This window comes from Haliotis rubra, unplaced genomic scaffold, assembly GCF_003918875.1.
Source record: "Haliotis rubra isolate DU_JTF1 unplaced genomic scaffold, ASM391887v1 Scf958, whole genome shotgun sequence".
Lineage (NCBI taxonomy): Eukaryota > Metazoa > Mollusca > Gastropoda > Lepetellida > Haliotidae > Haliotis > Haliotis rubra.
This window is the reverse complement of record NW_025767699.1, coordinates 1-27961: the sequence shown is the minus strand read 5'-3', so window position 1 is coordinate 27961 and position 27961 is coordinate 1. Positions and strand designations below refer to the sequence as shown.

The following is a 27961-nucleotide window of genomic DNA, read 5'->3' as shown; positions in this document are numbered from 1 at the left end:
CACCACTCAAGGGACCGCATATGGTGTAACGGCAAGAGAATTGACAAGTAATCTATCTAATATGATATCAGACAGCAAGTATATTAATTTTATTTCAGGTGATTACAAAAACGGACAGTGTAACATGTGATGAGGTGGAAGTTTCTGTAGTGGGAAAGGTAATGCAGCGCAGGTAATCCTGATGAGGACAATGAGTAGGCTATTCGGCACAAAATGGGGGTTAACATTCCGTGCGGATCCCGGGGGCTAAATGTAGACAGCTGTCAACAATCAGCTCATTCTCAACCAAGTGTCTCTCTTTAATCCTGTTTATCACTGTATTGTAGGTTCTCGTTTCCTTGAAGCATAACATTTGTCAAAACGAGGCATCTCGGTTGCTGTTTCGAGTCACTTGACTCCTGGTGGTTGTCACGGATACCAGCATACACGTCTGTAATGAAGTGATCGAGTGCGTAAGTGAGTGGGAAAATTATTTTTAGCAAATTTCCAGAAATATCACGGCGGGGGACACCAGACATGGCTTCATACATAGTACTCATGTCGGCAACCGAACTCGGGTCTCTCATTTGGCCTGACGGGCGAACGCTTTAACCATGGGACTACCCCACCACCCCTGTAATAAAGACAGGCGAATGCGATCTCTGGTGACAAAAGCTAGTCCGTTACACTAACTCTGACTGACTCCTGAATTAACACTGACTATGAATAACAAAACGGACAATCTCTCAATCTTGACAGTTGTGTATAAGACGCCTTGGCTCTTTGTGCGATTAAGTGGGTCCGTATACATAAATGAGTTCAGGAAATGTATATTGGAGAAGTCAATGAATGTGTAAACTGTCCAAACCTTACAACGTTGTAATTTTTATAACAAAGCAGTATTACATTTATGACATAACATATCTGCCTACCATCGCTTTTTAAAGGTATTTGCGGATTTTAACAGTTAGGCTGAGCTGTGTTTTATACATCCATAAACTAAAAACATAGTAAAGTCAGTTATAATTTTTTTTTCATGATTTTGTTTATTTCTATGTTCGTGAACACATTATACCAATTGTTCACTTAAGAGATAGACATACTTTGATGGAAAATCAGAGGCATATATCGAAATTCTAAAAGCTCTAATTTTTTTACACAGAACGTTTATTTCCATTCTACCATAACCGCGTTATTAAGATTTAAAAACAAATTCATACTGGGAAGTCAGAGGTATAAAACGTGATTATATGATTAAATACCTCTGAATGACTTTGATTAACCAATCACAATCCACTATTTACTGAAGTCATGGTAGAATCTCATAGGCGGATCCAGAAATTTTCAAAGGCTGTGTAGGTTCGACTCTCCCCCCCCCCCCCCTTTTGGATCCGCAACTGAATCTTCATTCACTCTCATGTTGTACTTTAAGATGGTTAGTTTTGTGAATATGGTACATCTCTTGTGTATACTCTCCAGGGAGTTGAGAATGAAAATCGAATGCAGACTGATCCACTGAAAATAATGCAGCAAAATGACTTTTAATTTGGTAATTTCTGTCAGTAATCGAGTCTGGACCAGACAATCCAGTGATTGACATCATGAGCATCGACACAATGACTTGCATGAACCAAGTCAGCGAGCCTGACCACCCGACACCGTTAGTAACCTCTTACGACAAGCATGGGTTACTGAAGACCAATTATAACCCGGGTCTCCTCGGGGCCACAAGGAAATATAGTGGAAATAATAGTGATAGTGAAATCGATGGTGTACACTATCGATTGATAGAATATCGATCTAGCCCACCGTGTTATGTGGATTAGTGATACTTATACAGTATACTTACCAAACCTGGGTTCAAAGTCCCTGCAAAACATTTATGATTTCATTAAACCATGAAGAGTGTTGGTACGAGATACTATGGAAGCGTATTATTATCATCATCTACGTAAACCATGAAGAGCGTTGGTACGAGATACTATGGAAACGTATTATTATCATCATCTACGTAAACCATGAAGAGCGTTGGTACGAGATACTATGGAAGCGTATTATTATCATCATCTACGTAAACCATGAAGAGTGTTGGTACGAGATACTATGGAAGCGTATTATTATCATCATCTACGTAAACCATGAAGAGCGTTGGTACGAGATACTATGGAAGCGTATTATTATCATCATCTACGTAAACCATGAAGAGTGTTGGTACGAGATACTATGGAAGCGTATTATTATCATCATCTACGTAAAACATGAAGAGCGTTGGTACGAGATACTATGGAAGCGTATTATTATCATCATCTACGTAAACCATGAAGAGCGTTGGTACGAGATACTATGGAAGCGTATTATTATCATCATCTACGTAAACCATGAAGAGCGTTGGTACGAGATACTATGGAAGCGTATTATTATCATCATCTACGTAAACCATGAAGAGCGTTGGTACGAGATACTATGGAAGCGTATTATTATCATCATCTACGTAAACCATGAAGAGTGTTGGTACGAGATACTATGGAAGCGTATTATTATCATCTACGTAAACATGAAGAGTGTTGGTACGAGATACTATGGAAGCGTATTATTATCATCATCTACGTAAACCATGAAGAGTGTTGGTACGAGATACTATGGAAGCGTATTATTATCATCATCTACGTAAAACATGAAGAGTGTTGGTACGAGATACTATGGAAGCGTATTATTATCATCATCTACGTAAACCATGAAGAGTGTTGGTACGAGATACTATGGAAGCGTATTATTATCATCATCTACGTAAACCATGAAGAGTGTTGGTACGAGATACTATGGAAGCGTATTATTATCATCATCTACGTAAAACATGAAGAGTGTTGGTACGAGATACTATGGAAGCGTATTATTATCATCATCTACGTAAAACATGAAGAGTGTTGGTACGAGATACTATGGAAGCGTATTATTATCATCATCTACGTAAACCATGAAGAGTGTTGGTACGAGATACTAAGGAAGCGTATTATTACATCATCTACGTAAACCATGAAGAGTGTTGGTACGAGATACTATGGAAGCGTATTATTATCATCATCTACGTAAACCATGAAGAGTGTTGGTACGAGATACTATGGAAGCGTATTATTATCATCATCTACGTAAACCATGAAGAGTGTTGGTACGAGATACCATGGAAGCGTTTTATTATCATCATCTACGTAAACATGAAGCATACAACTACATGGATGGCAAGTTCCTGTTTATTGCACAGAACGAGTTTTCGAATTGGATTCTTATATTGTTATCAAGCTAAAGGACTGTGCAATAAACAAATAGTTGTCATTCATAAAGTTGTATGCTTCATTTTTGACTCACCTGCTTCTAGAATGTCGATCAAACAATCTACGTAGAGGGACATTTCATGTACGTACATCGTATTATAATCTACTTAGGGAAAAGCGTATATTTACTATCGAATTATCGACTTTGATCAATATGATGATGGAGTAATTGGCAGAAGCACATGTAAGTTTGATGATGTCACATATGACATATTTGGGATTACACTTTATCAGTAAAGTACAGATTCTAGTACTGTTGTTGAGTTGAGTCCCATCCGGGATTCGAACCCACACTCTCAGAGTCAGGCACAGAGTCAGCCGCTTAACCCGCTCATTCACCGCGGCTTCCCCCGCTTGACTTTATGTGCTGTACTTTATAAGAATCTATACTTTACTGAGGTAGTGTCATCCATAACATATGTTAACATTTAACCACATTCTGAATCGCATTATATACTGGACAAAATATGTTAGGAATATTGGTACTTTTATGATTGATTTTTATTAGTGTGTCAATGAATAAATAGATCATTATTCATAATTTCAAAATTTACATATATCCCTAACTATTTTTGTCCAGTATATATACATAATTGGCCGTAGTTCCTGTATGTCTTTTGCACCCTCTGGCTTAATAAATGATAACCGATTTTGTTTATTATAAACCTAGATATGTCTGTTAGAAGAAGTCGAACATTCAATAGAATAACTCTTCATTTAGAAGTTTTGTTAACTGAATTTGATGGAGGTTTGTCTTCAGTTCAACACTGATAGTTAGACAGTCAGAAATGATTTCGTGTGAATAGAAGCGGTTAGAATAAACCATGCATATATTTATATCAAACATTTTCAACCACAGTTGTAACACAATATTGGGGTTTTAGTAACGGTACGCACGATTATAATATATAGATATATAGATATAAAAATATGTTGTCGTGAGACGTAAGTATCATCAGCATGAAAGTGTTACAGACTGTGGAACCAATACGCGAGTGAGTGAGTGAGTGACTGAGCGGGTGAATGAATGAGTGATCGAAATGTGGGAGAGAAAGAACAAGTAATGTGTGTGGCTATGAATGTCACTGCAAAGTCATTGTTAATAGAGAGTGAGTTGAGTTTTACGCCGCTTTTAGCAATATTCCAGCAGTATCACGGCGGGGGACACCAGAAATGGGCTTCACATATTGTACCCATGTGGGGAATCGAACCCAGGTCTTCGGCGTGACGAGCGAACGCTTTAACCACTAGGCTACCCCACCGCCCCCATTGTTGATATCAAACAGAACAACTTTATCATGTACACGAACCAAGTGCAGGTACTTACATATTTTCTCCGCTGCTATCTATACCTGAATAATGAGAAAATAAAGCATTTCTGCGCTTGTTTTGCATGCCCCAAAAACTAACATTTATACTAGGGCCTGATCACTACATCGTTTTCGTGGGATTGAACATCGGTAATGTTGAAATGCAAATGCATCACGAAATACAGATGAATATGAAAATATACCGTAAAAATATGAATATCTAAACATAAAAAGTAGATGAAGAAAGGGGGTCACGTCAAAAATACAACTTATAACATGATATGACGTGCGTTTGCGTGCGTGTGTGTGTGCGTGTGCGTGTGTGTGTGTGTGTGTGTGTGCGCGCGCGTGTGTGGACGTTTTGTAGTGCCATTCTACTTAGATAGCATGCCACAGTTGAACATAGATAACCGCACACACTTGCAGCATACTGACTCGGAGCCGAACGCAAGGCAGGGTGAGAACATGGACCGCCTTTTAACCTATTTTGTAATGAGACGGCCCATGATCGATCCCCGACCTTCCGCTATCCCTGTGTGTAATCAAATAGATTTTTACCATTTTTGTCTATTTTCACTGATTGTTTCCGGTATCTATAGTGATTTACAAGAAAGTCATCACATGTGATTATGTTATGAATCTACGCGATATTTGTTCATTAGCTCATTGTTTCAAATGTCGAAAGTTGACAGCTAGCCAGGTCAAGCTGAAATCTTTAAAGTTATTTTAAGTAGATACGCACACATTGAATGAATCAATAACCAGGCATTGGTATCCAAAGCTTCGGCAGTGGGAGCCGTGACAGTTTACACATGCTTTTGTATTACAAAAAACTCGTCTTATTGTATTCATTATATCATATTCTGCAATCTGCATGTGTACGTTAAACAGTATGTACACAGACTTTCTGTATTTGTTGATTGGCATGGCCAAGACTTTGTTCAGTACCTGCAGTGATACAATGGGTCGAACTCCGTGTTTCATACAGTATCTGCTAATGAGTTTGTTTCACGTCGTTTTTACGTGAGTGAGTGAGTATGGTTTTACGCCTCTGTTAGCAATATTCCAGCAATATCACAGCGGGGGACACCAGAAATGGGCTTCACACACTGTACCCATGTGGGGAATCGAACCCGGGTCTTCGGCGTGACCAGCGAACGCTTTCACCACAAGGCTACCCCAGCGCCCCTGAAGGTCTGAATATATTCATGCATTACGTGACTGTTAACTGACTGTATACCCACCACTCGTCCTCCTGCTGATGATACAGACGGTGATGAGGCCCATGAGGAGGAGGAGACCCCCCGCAGACCCAGCTATTGCGTAGAGAAGGAGGTACCCCTCACCTGTAACACAGCAATGGATAACATTAGCTTTAACAAAATGTCAAGTTCCCATAGAGAAACGCTCTTTATCACTTTGATGATTCCGCTGTAACAGGCATGTACAGATAGACGAAGACTGGTAACCTTATACTTATGTTACTGCCACACGATCACCAGCTTCTGTCTATATCTGGAGTAGCCTCCCCTTACACGGATCATAGTGGACGTAGCTAGTCGCCTTGTCAGGCTCCAGATTAGACTAACAACTAGTCTCTGAAATGAACATATTTTACTGAAAAAAAGTTCATAGTAAAAATAAATAAAATATAAGGAAAAGGAGCCCTGAGACTTTCTTCATTTTCACCTGAAGCTGAGGAAATCTAGACTTGCCCATTTTCTAGACTTGCGTGGGCTTTTTTGGATATATTTACTTCAGGGTCTGTATGACAGACTAGCTCCAGATCAGACGCCTAATCCTCACCTGGGACGATGCTTTCCCTATGAACTGTCAAGTGAAGTCGTAGCCCTAAGAATTCTTAACTTTGATCGTAACCAATGTGTTGAGAATGGGCTTAAGAAGTTCGTAGGGCTACGAACGTTTTGAGAATATCTAGCCTGCACTCTTGTCTCCCCGTGTCCTACAGTTATTATAGTGAAACAAAAAGAGACTCGTCAAACTTAAGAATCGTTCTACAAGATGTCAAATTATTGTGTTTTATTACTCGACACGGATGTATGCTTTCACTTACCCGACAGTGTACAGATTAAGTTTATTTCTTCAATATGACGCCTGTTATAAGTCTGAATTAATAGACACAGCCACTGCATGCATATAATTTCCACTGCCCGGTATGCACAGTTACTTTTTCCGTCAGTATATTATTGATGTCTAGATCTGTGTCAGTGCAATTCAGGTAAACAACTTCCTAGAACAATGTCGTATTCGTCTGTTTATATTCAGTGAGCGTTTTATCCTGTTAGGTGCTACTGTATACAGGTATGCAATTAAACTGACTATTTCCTTGTGAACCCTTGAAGATCCGGGTTAGAATTGACCTTCAGTAACCCATGCTTGTCGTAAGAGGCGACTAACGGGATCGGGTGGTCTGGCTCGCTGACATGGTTGACACATGTCATCGTATTACAATTGCGTAGATCATGCTGTTGATCACTGGTTTGTCTGGTCCAGACTAGATTATTTACAAACCGCCGCCATATAGCTGGAATAATGCTGAGTGCGGCGTAAAACTAAACGCACCCATTACTTCCTTGTGAATGCAATATGGGTTACATAGGTTATCAAAATGATCAGACGCTGTTGAGTCTTTAGTGAAAGACTACCTTCGCGTCAGAGTTGCATTATTCTTATTATTTGACAACCACTTACGCTGGGGATCATTTTTACTTATGTACAAAATGATACGTTTTCGTCAGTTTAATTGTATTCTCAATTTAAAAAAAAAAATACCTGACGGTCGATCATCTTTCTTATCAACAGCACTTGTTGTCTGACGATCTGTTTCATGACCATCTGTTGTCTGATGGCTATTTGCCTGACCGTCTGTTGATGTAACTGACGAACTACTTTCCTCTGAAGCATTAAAGAATTACAGAGAAGAAACACCATTAATTTGTTTCACTGGCCTGAATAACAACAGCATGTCCATGTTTATCTTAAAAGAAGGAATCAATTGAGTGAGTGAATATCGTTTTACGCCGCTTTTAGCAATATTCCAGCAATATCACGGCAGGGTAGGCTAGAAATATACTTCACACATTATACCCAGGTTCAGCGTGCAATGAAGACGCTTTAGCCACTAGGCTACACCCCCGCCCCTATTAGGAAATCAAGTATTCAAGTAATACAGTAAGTAATCAGTGAAAAAAAATCCTTTCTTGCATGCTTAAATAACGGCATATGTCATAATGGTTACAAACTAAATTAAAAGATTATATTTAGTTTGTACCAATACCTAGAAGAACGTACAAGAATCCGTTATCTTCACCAAACAGCGACTGACACTGTGATCGAGGGGATAACGTTTTGTGTTGGGACTAAATATTAAACAGCAGCAGATATATTTACTTAAACACATGGGTGCACTTTAAAAACACAAAAATTAGATTTGTAAAGCATAGTTTCCGATCACATCCAAGTTCTCCTCCTGGCCCAACTTCTCCCCCCTCCCCCCTCTCGAACCCGGGTCTTCGGCGTGACGAGCAAACGCTTTAACCACTAGGCTACCCCACCGCCCCTTAGAATATAACGGGTGGAAGACACATTTGCTGACAGGAGAGTAACAGCGATATAATTTCTGATCTTGACCTCACTTACCTGTGACATACTCCATCACTTTTACTGTGATGCTGTTGCTAAACCTCTGTCCACTGCCGCATGTCCACACCGACCCTTCATCCAGCGTAGCATTGAGGGTGAGAAAGACGCTATGGCGGGTCAAGTCTGACGCCACTGAAATTCGTTGTGAAACTGCGCGGAACTCGAACCGGTCGTTCATTTTGGAAAGCATCTGGTTCTTTTGATCTCTTCCGTTTGTTTGGAATATTTGAACACAATTCCTATACCACAAGGCTGTTCCTATAGTAAAGCCAGAAGCGTGTGTACATGACAGAGTGAAGGTCCTTCCTTCTGCTGCTGTCGCTGGTACTGACATCAGGTTGTAAGGTATACCGGAGTCTGCGTGGAAAACAACATCCTGAGTACTAGCTTAAGACACTTGTTTCACCCACATACTGTCTTAAATGCGAAATGTCAGAGCAAAGATACCTATCTTAACTATCCACAGAAACAAAATCCTTTTGTTCTTGTTTAACGCCGCACTCAGCAATATTCAAGCTATATGGCGGCAGTCTATAAATAATCGAGTTTGTTTGTTGTTTTTTAACGCCGCAATCAGCAATATTCCAGCTATATGGCGGTGGTGTGTAAATAATCGAGTTTGTTTGTTGTTTAACGCCGCAATCAGCAACATTCCAGCTACATGGCGGTGGTGTGTAAATAATCGAGTTTGTTTGTTGTTTTTTAACGCCGCAATCAGCAATATTCCAGCTATATGGCGGTGGTGTGTAAATAATCGAGTTTGTTTGTTGTTTAACGCCGCAATCAGCAACCTCTAGCTATATGGCGGCAGTGTGTAAATAATCGAGTTTGTTTGTTGTTTAACGCCGCAATCAGCAACATTCCAGCTATATGGCGGCGGTGTGTAAATAATCGAGTTTGTTTGTTGTTTAACGCCGCAATCAGCAATATTCCAGCTTTATGGCGGCGGTGTGTAAATAATCGAGTTTGTTTGTTGTTTAACGCCGCAATCAGCAATATTCAAGCTATATGGCGGCGTTGTGTAAATAATCGAGTTTGTTTGTTGTTTAACGCCGCAATCAGCAATATTCCAGCTTTATGGCGGCGGTGTGTAAATAATCGAGTTTGTTTGTTGTTTAACGCCGCAATCAGCAATATTCCAGCTATATGGCGGTGGTGTGTAAATAATCGAGTTTGTTTGTTGTTTAACGCCGCAATCAGCAACATTCCAGCTATATGGCGGTGGTGTGTAAATAATCGAGTTTGTTTGTTGTTTAACGCCGCAATCAGCAACATTCCAGCTATATGGCGGTGGTGTGTAAATAATCGAGTTTGTTTGTTGTTTAACGCCGCAATCAGCAACATTCCAGCTATATGGCGGTGGTGTGTAAATAATCGAGTTTGTTTGTTGTTTAACGCCGCAATCAGCAACATTCCAGCTATATGGCGGCGGTGTGTAAATAATCGAGTTTGTTTGTTGTTTAACGCCGCACTAATCCAGTTACGTAATTCTGAATTACTACCGTACATACAGTTAGTGAATTTAGTGCATGCGTGTGTATGTGTGGCTGCTTGTACTAGCCCAGACTTAAGCTGATTTTATAGTGCTAGCTCACTGAGATACCATGCCGCATTTAAGCATGAATACCCTTCTCAGACACAGTAAACTGACTCCGAGCCGACCAGTCCTTGTTTGACCCATTAATGCTTAGCGCCAGGCAGGGAACAGCAAGAACCATCTTTTAACGTCTTTTGGTTTGACGCGGACGGGCATCGAACCCGCGACCTTCCGCTCTCCGGGCGGACGCTCTAACCACTACACCACGGAGGCGCTGCCACTACCCTAACAACATTGTATTGATAATATTCATGAAGTTAAAGGACTGCCATTGGTGTTATCAGTGTCAACAATGTTCTCTAATAGTTGAGGAAGACAGACTTTCTGCAAATAGAAAAAGCTCACCTTTAGTTAGATTTGTTGCCTTGAGAGTAAGGTTCTTACTGACTTCATTCACCGTTTCACATCTCCATGATGTCTCACCATTGTGCAAATACATCTCCATTGTTAAACTGTGTCGGTAATTTGACACACTCACATCAAGTTTGGCTCCATCTTGAAGGTCAGGAAATGATCTGCTGTAACCATTACTGACTGTGGATGTCTGGATGATCTCCAGATTGTTCCTGAACCAGACCACTGTGTCATTGCCCGTGGTGTTCTGACAAGACAGAGTGTAGTGACACCCTTCAGCTGTCTCAGTGATGGTTAAGGATGATGTTCCTGTTTCAAATAAATGGGGTTAGATTTTTACTGCTGTGGAATTGTCATTACCATTCTGTAAGATGACCCCGAAGGAAATACAGGTATGTGAGCTGGGTTTAACTCTGCTTATAACAGTATTCCATTAATATTCATATCATTCTTTAACTATCCATATGAGTCAAGTTGATATCAGTACAAAATGATTCGGTTACTTGAGCTGTGATAATACAATACAGAATATGGTTTTGGGTGCATATCACTATTTACACACGGACACCGGTTGGATCTATAAGTAAAGGCTGACTGACTGACTGAGCTTGGTTTTACGCCCCTATAAGTAAAGGGGGCGATGGGGTAGCCTAATGGGTAAGCGTTGGCTCGTCACGCCGAATACCCGGGTTCGAATACCCACATGGGCACAATGCGTGAAGCCCATTTCTGGTGTCCCCCGCCGTGATGTTGCTGGAATATTGCTAAAAGCGGCGTAAAACCAAAATCAGTCAGTCAGTCTATAAGTAAAGTGAGTGAGTTAGGGAGTGAGTTTAGTTTTAGCAATGTTCCAGCAATATCACGGCAGGGAACACCAGAATAGGGCTTCACACATTGGACCCAATCGAACGCTTTACTGAGTGAGTGAGTATGGTTTTACGCCGCTTTTAGTAATATTCCAGCAGTGTCACGGCGGGAGACACCAGAAATGAGCTTCACACATTTTCTATAAGTAGAACAGTCGACCTCATAATATAAGCGTATTACAATGCATTCTCTATGAAAGGGAGTAATTCAATCGAACAGGATCGATTGCGAACTAATCTTATCAAAATCGATCGTGTTCAAAGCAAGAGAGTTTTAAGAAACACCCACGGCCATGGCAAACTGTCTTATATCTGTTATTAGATACATTCAGCAGCCGTGGGGATTTCCAGGTAAGATACGGAACCCGAGCAACCAATGCTTGTTTGGTAGGAAATGGAGCCGATGGCTGTGGTTGATGGCGAGATGTCCATTATGTCAGTCACTGGATTGTCTGATTACAGACCGCCGACACATGACTTGAACATTGCTGAATGGTGCGTGAAACGTCACTCACTCACTCACTCACTCACATTGCTGAATGATGCGTGAAACGTGACTCACTCACTCACTCACTTACTCACATTGCTGAATGATGCGTGAAACGTCCCTCACTCACTCACTCACTCACTCACCTACTCACACACTCACTCACTCACTCTGTTTAACATGCATGGTTCCTTGAGCAGGAGGTAGTTGCTATCCAGTGACCCACCTGATAGCATTATAATAAGGAATACTGACGACGTGTATAAATCCATTACCACCCTCGGTATCTCCAAGTTGTTGAACACCTGCAAAATGAAAACTTGATCAGACTGCAATGCCAAACATTGTCGCTACTACCTTCAAATCTTAAGTTGCAAACTTTTACAATGTAATGATCAGATTCGTGGTAAGAGTCGTTTTCAACATCCGTGTATACGTCGCATTGTAAGACCGATCTCGTTGTTACCGACAACACAACAAAATATGTTTAACTAATAGGTATTAATTATTTACTTGATGAGTTCGGATAGCACGCGTGTATTGGGCTGGAGTAACTATTTCATATTTTCTAATTTCCAAGCGTACCGCGCTTGAGGCCGAGGATCAAATGAATTGTATAAGTATAAAATGCCGCCTTAGTGTCAATGGGTACAACAATTCACAGCGTCTAAAATTATCGCCTAAAAAATAAACTTTAAGTTTATATGTGTCATCTTACGCTTTTGTAAGTTTTCTAAATAACATTGTTATGTCTTGACGACATGCCACAATCAGCGTTGTTCTTGACCTAAACACACAACTACATGTATGACTGGCCAGTACCTGTTTGACAATACGCAAAAATATACCAACCTTACAGGGTACAACCTCCAGATGACAGTAGGCTTCGGTAGCTATGCGTGTCACCTAACACAACACTATTTCACGGCGTGAATGTTGAAGTAGTTATTGAGGATGTAGAATAGGCAAATTGTACTTCCTCTATGGCTTTAAGTTATCTCACAATACTTGTTTGACGGTTATATAAAGGCAGATACGAGTTTTTCCTCACTCTCGTTATTGTATTGATCATTGGTGAATATTGAACAATAATGACCATTTTAACATCGCCTATTTCCATGCACTTGTGCATGTTCAAAGCAGTAACGCATTATTACCCCGGATAACCCAAACTGCCTGTGAGGCGCTAGAAGGTTAACAGTCATATGATTAATCCCACCGGGTACCTATTCACTGCTGGGTGAACAGAGGCGATATATGAATAAACTCACTTGTGCTTCGTTGAAATGCAGGACTGAAGCCCTAGAAACTCACAGGAGTCAAGCTGCCAAACACGGTCACCCATCCAATGAGTCTCCGCGCCCAACGTTGCTTTACTTCAATACCATGTGTCATTCCAAGTGACGTGACGAGATGAAAATAGGTGATGTGATATAAAGATGAGATGAGATAATGTGAGTGAGTGAGTGAGTTTAGTTTTACGCCGCACTAAGCAATATTCCAGCTATATGGCGTCGGTCTGTAAATAACCGAGTCTGGACCAGACAATCCAGTGATCAACAGCATGAGCATCGGTCTACGCATTTGGGAACCGATGCCATGTATCAACTCAGCGAACTTGACCACCCGATCCTGTTAGTCGCCTCTTACGACAAGCATAGTCGCTTTCTGTGGCAAGCATGGGTTGCCGAAGGCCTATGCTACCCCGGGTCTTCACGGGTCTGAGAAATGAGAGATGAGTTCAATGTGATAACGTGTTTGAATGTGATGATAATCAGATGAAATGTGATGATAATCAGATGAAATGTGATGAACATTTGCCTATATTAATGAACCACTCTCAAGCATTGATGATACTAAAATAAATGTGCTTTCAAGTTGAACTTCGTGAACGCCACTATGTATGTACGGGCAACCTCTTAATAATCCCAGCGGGCACACAACGTTGAATCAACGTTGAATCAACGTTGAATTTTGGTTGTTTGGTTGATCAACCTTTCATAAACGTTGATTCAACGTTTATCATGCGACCATAGAAAGTTAGTCGAGATTCGTTTAGTTGTCAACGTTGTTTCAACGTAAGGAACCAACAAAATGTCAACTAATTGTTTCCTTGGCAAATTTGATACATAATTCATATTGGTAATAGGTATCCAACTTAGCAACTATCATTTCGGAACATTAATTTCATAAAAGATCAAGATCGAGCTAGTGACACATATAATCTTATATGTTGTTTGATTGTGCATCGATCAACGGACGGAAATATTACGTAAATCGCAATTGAAAATGAAAACATCAATGATTTTAGGTATAAAGTCATCAGTTATCCGAATTGCATTACATTTGATATTTTCCCACAAAACTGTCAAAATTGTCTAATTCCCGACAATTTGCTTTCAAACACATGCCAGATCGCCTCGTTTGGCCATATCCGGACATGCGCACAATTATTGCGCGCGCAAAGGCAGCTGATCGTTGTTAGTTTACTTTGGCGAAGTTCAACGCAAAATCGTTCTATTTTCAACATCTTCACGGCATGCTGGTGTTTATTTGGTAAGTATGTCCTTCATGCATAATGAAAACGTAGGAATGTTGTTTAAATCTAGCAGGTCAATGTAGCAAGAAACTCCGAATTAGGGCTCATGTTTTATCTCACAAGGGTACCGGTATGTCACGTACATGTTTCTCAAAATTTAGTGGAAGCCCGTGTTTTCCATGAACTTTTTTGTTATTTTTCAATATATTTGCATGCATATATTTGGCATTTTATTATATAATCGAATAAGATTTCCTTTCGTACCCATCACCTGATTTGAATTTTGCAAATATACATTTTCAAATAATCAATGAAGTACATCAATATAAGGGACCATTCATAATTATATGGCTGCGGGTGGGGGTGATGATTGTAAGGGGTGGGTGGGGGGTGTCACCCATTTTGTTCAGGGGAGCTAAGGGGGTCAGCATTTTTGTACACACGCACTATGTTTAATATGATGCTTAGAAATTATGGGAAGGGGAGAGGGCGTCATAGATATTGTACATGACATGCAGGGTGGGGCGTCACTTATTTCGTACATACACTTTACGGGGGGAGGGTAATTCACATTGTACATGCTTCTTCATAAAAATCATCATCACCCCCAAACCATACATTATGAACGGTACCTAAGGGCAGCTATACAAAATCGAATAGAATTTATCAACATTTTATATTGCATCACATTATTATGAACATTTGTTCGTTTGAATAAGTCTATCAGTAAATTATGCATTGAGCACGCTCTGAACCCTGTCAACATATGCATATTATTTGGGGGGAGGGGGGTGAGGGGTGGACTATGGCGAAAGGAAACTTTTCTCAGATCATGCAACGAAAATTCACATCAAAATGTCTTGTGCAAGTCTTTGTTAAGGATGAAATTGCATATAATTTATTTGTTCTTTTATTTATTTACAAAATGTGTAACTTCACTAATGATTCTTTGATGGGACAATTAACAAAACTGCACTCACAGACTTTCATTCTTACACTTGTTTGGAAGGATGTGATGATTCATGTCTCTTAAAGGTTAAAATGTTACATACAAAAGAAGTAATTTAGTAAGGAACATTTAAGATATAATTTTAATGGAATTTGCTGAAATCTCATCTTCGAAGACTGGGTGGCATCAATTTTGTGGATCACATAAAGGGAGCAATGCTAAGGTAATAAGTTTTTAACATTTCCCTTGTTTCCAGTATATCCACCACAAAGGTTGATCATGTAAGAGAATAATTTGACAATGATTTCTCCCGGAGATGTTTAGTTTAATGAGCACTCCCTTGCTTGGCGCCATATTGTTTTCGCCGTAAAGAGCTGGATGCGAGACAGCACGCCAGAGGACAGAAGTCATAAATTTATAGAGATATATAGATGTTTATTGCTGGGAGACACACTCTTCAGGTATTTGGTCAGCTGTAGAATTTGAATATGATGTTTCTTTATTATTGTCAAAGTGTAGGTTTTTCATTATTTTGCATTTAAATGTGTGTGCAGTGAAACATACTGAGATTTGGAAGAGTCGATTATTTAGAGTACAGGTATTGTTAGATATCAGCATTTTATGTACATGTTCCCTTGTCATGATCATCTATCGAGTATATTAGAGAGAAGGTGTATATTTGTAGGGTTTTAAATCAGAGTTATTTTCAGTGTATGACCTACATTTCAATATGTTTTGGCCACCTGTCACCCCTTTGGTCAAATAGGGAGGACTTCCATTTCTTGGAATTGAGAGTCAGAGATACACTGTTTCCAAGAATTTGCGTGTGCCAACGATGTTTGTTAACGAGTACATTTAAGTCTTTTTGAGTGTAGATTGGAGTTGTAAGAGATGTTATTCAGTGTCTTATTATTCAGGGTGTGATAGATTATTTCTGGCAGTGTAGAGTTTAATCTCATTATTTTATTGTTCATGATTCAGAGAAGCATAGTTATGACGTCGCAGATATTATAGGCACACATAATTCATTATATGAGAGATTTTCTAAGCGTTCCTATAAGAGATTTAGTGTAAACATTTCTGAATTATGAAGAAGTTATTTATCTGAGTTTTATGAGTGTACAAATGACAAAGAGAGACAGGGATAATAGGGAATATATTGTATACTTATGAGAGCTCATTATTGTTTTCAGAACTCCATGATCCATACTTCCTTGTGTTTGGGAATAAATGGTGTTGGAAGACCTCCCACAATAGACTTGTTCTTTGACCTGTGAACCACCACCCATTTTGTTTTCTTATCATTTAATGTAAAATGGCTTTTGTTACAATTTATGACTCCTTTTAGCAAAATTGCTACATCAGTACAACTCCTATTTAATTTGAAATAATCGTTTCCGAGAATCTCTAAAGAAAACTAAATCTGACAGAATAACAACAATCTTCCATTGTTTTGGAGGACAATGTCAAACAATTTGATGTCAAGAATGAATGTACGGCAAGTTTTCTTTTAAGAATACAAGGTTGTATTCAATCATCTCTGGTAATTTAATTACCAAATGCAGCATTTTCATCATGACCAAATAATATATGACAGTAAAGCATCGTCTAATTCATCCTAATTCATAGTCTAATTGAATAATCAACTTGCAATTGAGGATTTTCTTTGAAAATGTTTAAGAAAACTTCCATTCCTTTAGTTGAAAATATAAATTGGTTACATTTTTCGTCACATTTTGTATTGATGCTGTTCATATGTTCACACGGCAAGTTACAGCAGTGAAATGAACCTTTCAAGTGATTGATTAAACAAATACTTGAATCATTTAAGACAATATATCTTCCATATAAAATTATTCATGTATTTAAATATAAAATTTCAGAATGTGTCCTATCTCATGGGAATGAGATGGGAATGCATCCGAAGCAAATTTCTGAAGTATCCACCTGACCGCCAGGCAGGGAGTGGCAGAAAGAAGAGAAGCTGTATGTCAGTTTAATGCTATATGCAGATGATATTGTGTTATTATCACAACAGAGATCACCTACAGACTATGTCATGTGTGATGTTTTACATTATGCTTTAAACCACGTTTCTCTGTGTGCGTTTGTGTTCATAAAGATTTCATAAAAAGTGACTGGTTTTATGTCCTGTCTTCAGGTATAGTTCCTGTTCATCTTGGATCCCTTTCATGGTGAACGTAATTGCATTGTGTTCATTCAGGGGTCTGTCTAATAGCTGAAATTCAGACAAAATGTCTTCTCGGGACAATTTCCACCTATTCAAGACAACAAAACAACAGTAAATAGTTTTCTTAATTTGGGATACTCTTTTCTTCTTACTGGAATTATACGTCCAACTGACATAAAACTTAAATGAACATTATATTGAATGAGGAATTTTAACCAAGTATTTTGTCAGGTAAATATGTTTACTGCAATTTTATGTTTGAACACTGTTTGGTGCTACTTTAGTGTAGTTTAAAGATGAAGTGCGAGTCTATTTACAGGAAAGCGTAATACCTCCCTGACACAACCACGGAACAACCCATTTTCAACGTTAATAATATGTCAAACTTCAACGTTGATTCCACGTCGGATATCTACGTCTAAAAAACTTTCATATACAACCACAGAACAACCCATTTTCAACGTTAATAATATGTCAAACTTCAACGTTGATTCCACGTCGGATATCTACGTCTAAAAACCTTTCATATACAACCTTTTTTCAACGTTGATAATAGGTCAAACTTCAACGTTGATTCCACGTCGGATATCTACGTCTAAAAACCTTTCATATACAACCTTTTTTCAACGTTGATAATAGGTCAAACTTCAACGTTGATTCCACGTCGGACATCTACGTCTAAAAACTTTCATATACAACCCATTTTCAATCTAATTTCAACGTTGAGGACCAACCTATTCTCAACGTTGAAACAACGTTGATGTGCCTGCTGGGATTATTGTTTGAATTACTTGACGCTCGGTGATCGTAACATGCCTAAAACACCTCTTCTTTCATCATTGTTTGAATTATTTGACACCACAAAGACTGACTGACTGACTGAGTTTGGTTTTACGCCGTTTTTAGCAATATTCTAGTAATATCATGGCGGGGGACATCAGAAATGGGCTTCACTCATTGTACCCATGTGGGGATTCGAACCCGGGTCTTCGGCGTGACGAGACAACGCTTTAACCACTAGACTTCCCCACCGCCCCAACACCACAAGGATGATATGGTGATGTTGACATCATGGATCAGTGAATATATCCCAATAATCTGCAAGAATGATAGGGTGATATTGACATCCTTGATACATGAATATATCATAATACTCTGCAAGGATGATATGGTGATATTGACGTCCTTGATACATGATTATATCATAATACACCACAAGAATGATATGGTGATATTGACGTCCTTGATACATGAATATATCACATTACACCACAAGAATGATATGGTGATATTGACATCCTTGATACATGAAAATATCATAATACACCACAAGAATGATATAGTGATATTGACATCCTTGATACATGAATATATCACAATACACCAAAAGGATGATATGGTGATATTGACGTCCTTGATACATGAATATATCAAAATACTCTGCAAGAATGATATGGTGATATTGACGTCCTTGATACATGAATATATCATAATACTCTGCTAGAATGATATGGTGATATTGACGTCCTTGATACATGAATATATCACAATACACCACAAGAATGATATGGTGATATTGACATCCTTGATACATGAAAATATCATAATACACCACAAGAATGATATAGTGATATTGACATCCTTGATACATGAATATATCACAATACACCACAAGGATGATATGGTGATATTGACGTCCTTGATACATGAATATATCATAATACTCTGCTAGAATGATATGGTGATATTGACGTCCGTGATACATGAATATATCATAATACTCTGCTAGAATGATATGGTGATATTGACATCCTTGATACATGAATATATCCCAATACTCTGCTAGAATGATATGGTGATATTGACGTCCTTGATACATGAATATATCACAATACACCACAAGAATGATATGGTGATATTGACATCCTTGATACATGAAAATATCAAAATACTCTGCAAGGATGATATGGTGATATTGACGTCCTTGATACATGAATATATCATAATACTCTGCTAGAATGATATGGTGATATTGACGTCCTTGATACATGAATATATCACAATACACCACAAGGATGATATGGTGATATTGACATCCTTGATACATGAATATATCATAATACTCTGCTAGAATGATATGGTGATATTGACGTCCTTGATACATGAATATATCATAATACTCTGCTAGAATGATATGGTGATATTGACGTCCTTGATACATGAATATATCATAATACTCTGCTAGAATGATATGGTGATATTGACGTCCTTGATACATGAATACATGTATATCATAATACTCTGCTAGAATGATATGGTGATATTGACATCCTTGATACATGAATATATCCCAATACTCTGCTAGAATGATATGGTGATATTGACGTCCTTGATACATGAATATATCATAATACTCTGCTAGAATGATATGGTGATATTGACGTCCTTGATACATGAATATATCCCAATACTCTGCACGAATGATATGATAATATTGACATCCTTGATACCTGAATATATCACAATACACCACAAGAATGATATGGTGATATTGACGTCCTTGATACATGAATATATCATAATACTCTGCTAGAATGATATGGTGATATTGACGTCCTTGATACATGAATATATCATAATACTCTGCTAGAATATATATAATACTCTGCTAGAATGATGATATTGACGTCCTTGATACATGAATATATCATAATACTCTGCACGAATAGAATGATATGGTGATATTGATATTGACGTCCTTGATACATGAATATATCATAATACTCTGCTATGATATGGTGATATTGACGTCCTTGATACATGAATATATCCCAATACTCTGCACGAATGATATGATAATATTGACATCCTTGATACCTGAATATATATCACAATACACTGCAAGAATGATATGGTGATATTGACGTCCTTGATACATGAATATATCATAATACTCTGAGAATGATATGGTGATATTGACGTCCTTGATACATGAATATATCTGCTCTGCTGAGAATGATATGGTGATATTGACGTCCTTGATACATGAATATATCATGCAATACATAATGCTCTGCAGAATGATATGGTGATATTGATAATACATGAATATGATATCTCTGCTAGAATGATATGGTGATATTGACGTCCTTGATACATGAATATATCATAATACTCTGCTAGAATGATATGGTGATATTGACGTCCTTGATACATGAATATATCATAATACTCTGCTAGAATGATATGGTGATATTGACGTCCTTGATACATGAATATATCATAATACTCTGCTAGAATGATATGGTGATATTGACGTCCTTGATACATGAATATATCATAATACTCTGCTAGAATGATATGGTGATATTGACGTCCTTGATACATGAATATATCATAATACTCTGCACGAATGATATGATAATATTGACATCCTTGATACCTGAATATATCACAATACACCACAAGAATGATATGGTGATATTGACGTCCTTGATACATGAATATATCATAATACTCTGCTAGAATGATATGGTGATATTGACGTCCTTGATACATGAATATATCCCAATACTCTGCACGAATGATATGATAATATTGACATCCTTGATACCTGAATATATCACAATACACCACAAGAATGATATGGTGATATTGACGTCCTTGATACATGAATATATCATAATACTCTGCTAGAATGATATGGTGATATTGACGTCCTTGATACATGAATATATCATAATACTCTGCTAGAATGATATGGTGATATTGACGTCCTTGATACATGAATATATCATAATACTCTGCTAGAATGATATGGTGATATTGACGTCCTTGATACATGAATATATCATAATACTCTGCTAGAATGATATGGTGATATTGACGTCCTTGATACATGAATATATCATAATACTCTGGTAGAACGATATGGTGATATTGACGTCCTTGATACATGAATATATCATAATACTCTGCTAGAATGATATGGTGATATTGACGTCCTTGATACATGAATATATCATAATACTCTGCACGAATGATATGATAATATTGACATCCTTGATACCTGAATATATCACAATACACCACAAGAATGATATGGTGATATTGACGTCCTTGATACATGAATATATCATAATACTCTGCTAGAATGATATGGTGATATTGACGTCCTTGATACATGAATATATCCCAATACTCTGCACGAATGATATGATAATATTGACATCCTTGATACCTGAATATATCACAATACACCACAAGAATGATATGGTGATATTGACGTCCTTGATACATGAATATATCATAATACTCTGCTAGAATGATATGGTGATATTGACGTCCTTGATACATGAATATATCATAATACTCTGCTAGAATGATATGGTGATATTGACGTCCTTGATACATGAATATATCATAATACTCTGCTAGAATGATATGGTGATATTGACGTCCTTGATGCATGAATATATCATAATACACCACAAGAATGATATGGTGATATTGACGTCCTTGATGCATGAATATATCATAATACTCTGCTAGAATGATATGGTGATATTGACGTCCTTGATACATGAATATATCATAATACTCTGCACGAATGATATGATAATATTGACATCCTTGATACCTGAATATATCACAATACACCACAAGAATGATATGGTGATATTGACGTCCTTGATACATGAATATATCATAATACTCTGCTAGAATGATATGGTGATATTGACGTCCTTGATACATGAATATATCCCAATACTCTGCACGAATGATATGATAATATTGACATCCTTGATACCTGAATATATCACAATACACCACAAGAATGATATGGTGATATTGACGTCCTTGATACATGAATATATCATAATACTCTGCTAGAATGATATGGTGATATTGACGTCCTTGATACATGAATATATCATAATACTCTGCTAGAATGATATGGTGATATTGACGTCCTTGATACATGAATATATCATAATACTCTGCTAGAATGATATGGTGATATTGACGTCCTTGATGCATGAATATATCATAATACACCACAAGAATGATATGGTGATATTGACGTCCTTGATACATGAATATATCATAATACTCTGCTAGAATGATATGGTGATATTGATTTGACGTCCTTGATACATGAATATATCATAATACACCACAAGAATGATATGGTGATATTGACGTCCTTGATACATGAATATATCATAATACTCTGCTAGAATGATATGGTGATATTGACGTCCTTGATACATGAATATATCATAATACACCACAAGAATGATATGGTGATATTGACGTCCTTGATACATGAATATATCATAATACTCTGCTAGAATGATATGGTGATATTGACGTCCTTGATACATGAATATATCATAATACTCTGCTAGAATGATATGGTGATATTGACGTCCTTGATACATGAATATATCATAATACTCTGCTAGAATGATATGGTGATATTGACGTCCTTGATACATGAATATATCATAATACACCACAAGAATGATATGGTGATATTGACGTCCTTGATACATGAATATATCATAATACTCTGCTAGAATGATATGGTGATATTGACGTCCTTGATACATGAATATATATCACAATACACCACAAGAATGATATGGTGATATTGACATCCTTGACAAATGATTACATTACGATGCACCACAAGGATGATATGGTGATGTTGACATCCTTGACAAATGAATATATTACGATGCACCACAAGGAGGATATGGTGATGTTGACGTCGTTGACAAATGAACATATTGCGTTACACCACAAGGATGAAATCGTGATGTTGACATCATTAATTAGTGAATGCACCACATTTATTCAAGACCGTAATGGATGGAAAACACATTCAACTAATAGTTTAGTGCTCATTGTAGCTACATACAGAAAGCTAATGACATACAATAACAGGTCACGCCAGAATTGTTCACGAGCATTCATTGACCAGTGAAATGACCATCAAAAAGTCGAGAATTGAAAAACAGGATGCCGCGTTTAAGGGCAATATTTTCAACTTTCCAGCTTCCATTCCCGTTACACTTTGAAAAGTATCTTAGCAAAGTATTTTCAAAGTTTATAAATCAAACGAATGATCTGGATTGTCCAATAGATATTGTATAGCAATACTGTAGGGCGTAACACATGGCGTAAAGAGTGAGCGTAACTTGTCGTCACAAAGAACAATGTTAGGGTGTAACAAACACGGCACAGTGGTGGAGCGTATCTTGTCGTCACAAAGAACAATCTTAGGGTGTAACAAACACGGCACAGTGGTGGAGCGTATCTTGTCGTCACAAAGAACAATGTTTGGGTGTAACAAACACGGCACAGTGGTGGAGCGTATCTTGTCGTCACAAAGAACAATGTTAGGGTGTAACAAACACGACACAGTGGTGGAGCGTATCTTGTCGTCACAAAGAACAATGTTAGGGTGTAACAAACACGGCACAGTGGTGGAGCGTATCTTGTCGTCACAAAGAACAATGTTAGGGTGTAACAAACACGGCACAGTGGTGGAGCGTATCTTGTCGTTACAAAGAAAAATGTTAGGGTGTAACAAACACGGCACAGTGGTGGAGCGTATCTTGTCGTCACAAAGAACAATCTTAGGGTGTAACAAAGACGGCACAGTGGTGGAGCGTATCTTGTCGTCACAAAGAACAATGTTAGGGTGTAACAAACACGACACAGTGATGGAACGTAACTTGTCGTCACAAAAAACAATGTTAGGGTGTAACAAAGATGGCACAGTGGTGGAGCGTATCCTGTCGTCACAAAGAACAATGTTAGGGTGTAACAAACACGGCACAGTGGGTGAGCGTATCTTGTTGTCACACAGAACAATGTAAGGGTGTAACAAACACGGCACAGTGGTGGAGCGTATCTTGTCGTCACAAAGAACAATGTCAGGGGGTAACACACGACACAGCGGGTAAGGGTATCTTGTCGTCACCCGGAACAATGTCAGGGTGTAACACACGGCAGAGTGGGTGAGTGTATCTTGTCTTCACAAAGAACAATGTCAGGGTGTAAAACACGACACACTGGGTGAGTGTATCTTGTCTTCACAAAGAACAATGTCAGGGTGTAAAACACGACACACTGGGTGAGTGTATCTTGTCTTCACAAAGAACAATGTCAGGGTGTAACACACGACACGGCGGGTGAGTGTATCTTGTCTTCACACGGAACAATGTCAGGGTGTAACACACGGCACAGTGGGTGAGCGTATCTTGTCTTCACACAGAACAATGTCAGGGTGTAACACACGGCACAGTGGGTGAGCGTATCTTGTCTTCACACTGAACAATGTCAGGGTGTAACACACGGCACAGTGGGTGTGCGTATCTTGTCTTCACACGGAACAAAGTAAGGGTGTTATATAGAGTACAATGAGGTGCATCTTAACTTCCAGAGAAACGCCTTTTTTTCGTGCTATGCCGAATACTGATGTTACGTTTCTCATTTGCGTATTACACCATGGCTGCCGTAAATCTTGTAATAAACCGACCGACCGAGTTCATTTCAAGCAGATCTATTTTAGCACAGGTTTCAAATGTTCTTCAGGTCCGGCTGTTGACTTAATATATTTGAGACACGTCGACAGGGCCGTCAAACAACCTGATATATGGCTATCCTCCACGATCCTCCACACGTCTTGGTTGGATCCCCTGTGCAGGTACGGTCGCACTGGTTGTCGGACACTTTCAGGTAGCCACTCTTGATCACGTTACCGCAGAAACATTGCTGTCCGTCCTTTAACACAAAGCATGCGGCTGACATATGCGCTTACGCCTTTCGTCACTTTGAATTGTATTCTGTTTTTCTAATTCAAACTGGTATTTCTCCTTTTCATTATTTTCTGTTTTCTGATGCCTAGTAAACCGACTGGCATTCTTACATCTACATAACCGTCACTGTAACTTTGTGACATACAGATTAGTGACTACCTAGAGTGTAGGAAATACTAAGTGTCCGAGGACAGAGCGTTAACCTTACTTGTATACAGATTTGATAATATTCTTTCGCAGACATGGATTGAAGAATATGACAATGACTGTATAAGAGTAAAATAAACGGGAAGAGAAACTGATGCATAAACAGTGAGTGAGTGAGTGAGTGAGTGAGTGAGTGAGTGAGTGAGTGAGTGAGTGAGTGAGTGAGTGAGTGAGTGAGTGAGTGAGTGAGCACCAGAAATGGGCTTCACATATATATATACTTAAATAAGGCTATTGGGTTCAAAAGTTTGGTGTGTAAGAGACTGACTAAGTATGTTATAGTTGCCTGCCATATCAATAACGGATATACCAAAATATCACTATTAGTTACCCGGCTACTTGCCAGGTAGTACCGGGTGATACGGTCAAACGGTCCGTACCACCCCATACTACCTGGCAAATGACTGAGTAGCGAATTTATTCCCCTTTAGAACATTCATTTTGTCGACTGATATTTCGAAAGGAAATAACATTTATCGGTTAAAAAACTGTGTTGTAAGTGACGTTTTTTTAAAATACGATATTAGAAACTTTAGAGTACGGTTTCATATGCACTGGCTATTAACCAATTCAAAGTCTTCTCATATATCTAACGGGTAAAAATGCTGTTGATCACGGGATTTTCTGGTCCGGACTCGGATTATTTACAGACCGTCGCCATATAGCTGGAATATTGTTGAGTGCAGCGTTAAACAACCAGCCAACCAACGGGTAAAAGAAAAAACCCACATTATTATACTGCTTAAAGCTTAACCAATAAAAAGTCCTCTAACATATCTAAAGGGTAATATAACAAATTATCATATTTCTCAACACTAGTAGATCTCAGATCTGAAATACAGCCCTTAATACCCACCTCAAGTCCATAGAAGGAGTATCCCTTCTGGGTGCAGTGATTTCGACACATGTCAACCGTCATAGCGATGTTGTTGTTAATTTCTTCATGGGGAAGGATACGATCCCCATCATCTTCGTAGCAGCCCATGAACACATGACCTACATGGCAAACATATAATATAATACATTACATGTACACTGAATAGACCCTACATACAGGAACTTGAAAATAAACATTAGGCATTACTGGTTCATACAGTAGCCCCTATATACAGAACCTACTAGACAAACGTTAGACATTACTGGTTGATACAGCAGCTCCTATATACAGGACCTACAAGACAAACACCAGACATTACTGGTTCATACAGCAGCCCCTATATACGGAACCTACTAGATAAACGTTAGACATTACTGGTTCATACAGCAGCCCCTATATACAGAACCTACTAGATAAACGTTAGACATTACTGGTTCATACAGCAGCCCCTATGTACCGGACCTACAAGTCAAACATTAGACATCGAAGGTTTCTAAAGCATCTCCTCTACATGTGACAAAATGTGTAATACGTGCAAGACAAGCTCCCTTGGGAGAAAGAAAAAGCTTTACCCGGCGCTCTGTAGGTTTGTGTTTTCAACAATAGATAGCCCTTAACTATCCAGTGTAATGTCTGTATGAGGATCAGTTGAAATCGGAGAAGTGTTAAAGGTACAATAAACATCTTTTTCGACCTTTGGTGGTCCAGAATCTGAACTTCTGACAATTCCCACTCGTCGCATCCCCGTCATTGAGGCAGCAAGTACAGGAATACATCTCACACGTCATCGGGAGCCGAAATGAGCTACTGAATGATCTGTATGACTATTGCGCTTTTCAGTGTTATCATGGTTGGAGGTTCGCTTACACAGCTACATAAGGACTCTCCCTCTCTCTCTCTCTCTCTCTCTCTCTCTCTCTCTCTCTCTCTCTCTCTCTCGCTCTCTCTCTCTCGCTCTCTCTCGCTCTCTCTCTCTCTTTCTCTCTCTCTCTCTCTTGCTCTCTCTCTCTCTCTCTCTCTCTCTCTTAGTCTCTCTTTGTGCGTGCGTGCGTGCGTGCGAGCGTGTGTGTGTGTCAAATTCTGGGTTCACCAGGAACACTCCTCGTCAAGAACCTTGATAGGTAAACACTGCCATTCGTGATTGGTCACTTCCTTTGTTTGTGACTTATCTGATTCCGAGGTTGTAAAACTGCACCGTGAACTACTCCCAGAAATCAAATCAGTTGACAAATCACAACAGAATTTAAAGGGATTAAATCTGAGTCTGCTGAGATCAACGCCACCCAAGCTACAAGACAGTGTAAAATTAGCCCTTTTTTAACAATTCGCTGTCATTATTGACGAGTCCGATTTCTCCCGGCAACTAATTTCACAATGTTATGATACTATCCCCTAGTTGCACTGTCCATGCTTTGCTTGTCGTTATTATACAGGAATACGGGCCGCAGACCTTATGTACAGCAAACTATCTCGATCTTGACAGTCTGATGCTGTACAGGTCAGACCGAATATCACACAAGTTGACGATATCGCTGACAGACTTGAGAATCTGGAATCATTCTCTACGTCCATGTTATCCTCTAATGAATCCATTTCTAACTGCCAGATAAGATGTCCAATCTAGATTAGGAGCAGGAACAATGGCGGAGGCGGAACTATGTGATTTTGTATGGTTTACCGGAAAAACAAGAGAAACAACCTACATTTGCAAGAAATATATGCCATTTGCTGAACGACAACGCAAATTACGAGGACAACACAATCTATGTCGACTGTTTGGA

At 38.7% G+C, this 27961-nt stretch overlaps 3 protein-coding genes across 3 annotated transcripts in view; 1 reads left to right on the top strand and 2 right to left on the bottom strand.

Annotated features, from left to right (window-relative positions):
* LOC124265037 overlaps positions 1–18189 on the top strand; it is a 35415-nt gene extending 17226 nt beyond the window's left edge. The window contains exon 11 of the mRNA XM_046699825.1: positions 18130–18189. The gene's annotated coding sequence lies outside the window, so the exon portion shown is untranslated. The remainder of the gene's footprint in view (positions 1–18129) is intronic.
* Positions 83–12519, bottom strand: LOC124265038. The gene is made up of 9 exons (XM_046699826.1): positions 12438–12519; positions 11812–11890; positions 10224–10541; positions 8279–8638; positions 7412–7534; positions 5863–5964; positions 4636–4660; positions 1829–1848; positions 83–430 (listed from the first exon to the last, which is right to left on the bottom strand). The coding sequence occupies exons 2-9, from the start codon at positions 11855–11857 to the stop codon at positions 300–302; spliced, it is 1125 nt and encodes a 374-aa protein (XP_046555782.1). The 5' UTR covers positions 11858–11890; positions 12438–12519; the 3' UTR covers positions 83–299.
* A 6404-nt stretch (positions 18190–24593) lies between the features above and the next one.
* Positions 24594–26295, bottom strand: LOC124265039 (WSC domain-containing protein 2-like). Its single transcript, XM_046699827.1, has 2 exons — positions 26160–26295; positions 24594–25061 (listed from the first exon to the last, which is right to left on the bottom strand). The coding sequence occupies exons 1-2, from the start codon at positions 26286–26288 to the stop codon at positions 24918–24920; spliced, it is 273 nt and encodes a 90-aa protein (XP_046555783.1). The 5' UTR covers positions 26289–26295; the 3' UTR covers positions 24594–24917.
* Between the last annotated feature and the right edge of the window lie 1666 nt (positions 26296–27961).

What these genes read in the sequence shown, in the direction of transcription:
- LOC124265038 (XM_046699826.1), bottom strand. Translation starts at nt 11,857, where the DNA reads ATGGATTTATACACGTCGTCAGTATTCCTTATTATAATGCTATCAG. An exon ending in AGTGATGGAGTATGTCACAG is followed by an intron (nt 7,535 to 8,278) that starts GTAAGTGAGGTC and finishes TTAATGCTTCAG; the next exon opens with AGGAAAGTAGTTCGTCAGTT. An exon ending in GAAAGATGATCGACCGTCAG is followed by an intron (nt 5,965 to 7,411) that starts GTATTTTTTTTT and finishes GCTGTGTTACAG; the next exon opens with GTGAGGGGTACCTCCTTCTC.
- LOC124265039 (XM_046699827.1), bottom strand. Translation starts at nt 26,288, where the DNA reads ATGGGCTGCTACGAAGATGATGGGGATCGTATCCTTCCCCATGAAGAA. An exon ending in ACTCCTTCTATGGACTTGAG is followed by an intron (nt 25,062 to 26,159) that starts GTGGGTATTAAG and finishes TTTGTGTTAAAG; the next exon opens with GACGGACAGCAATGTTTCTG.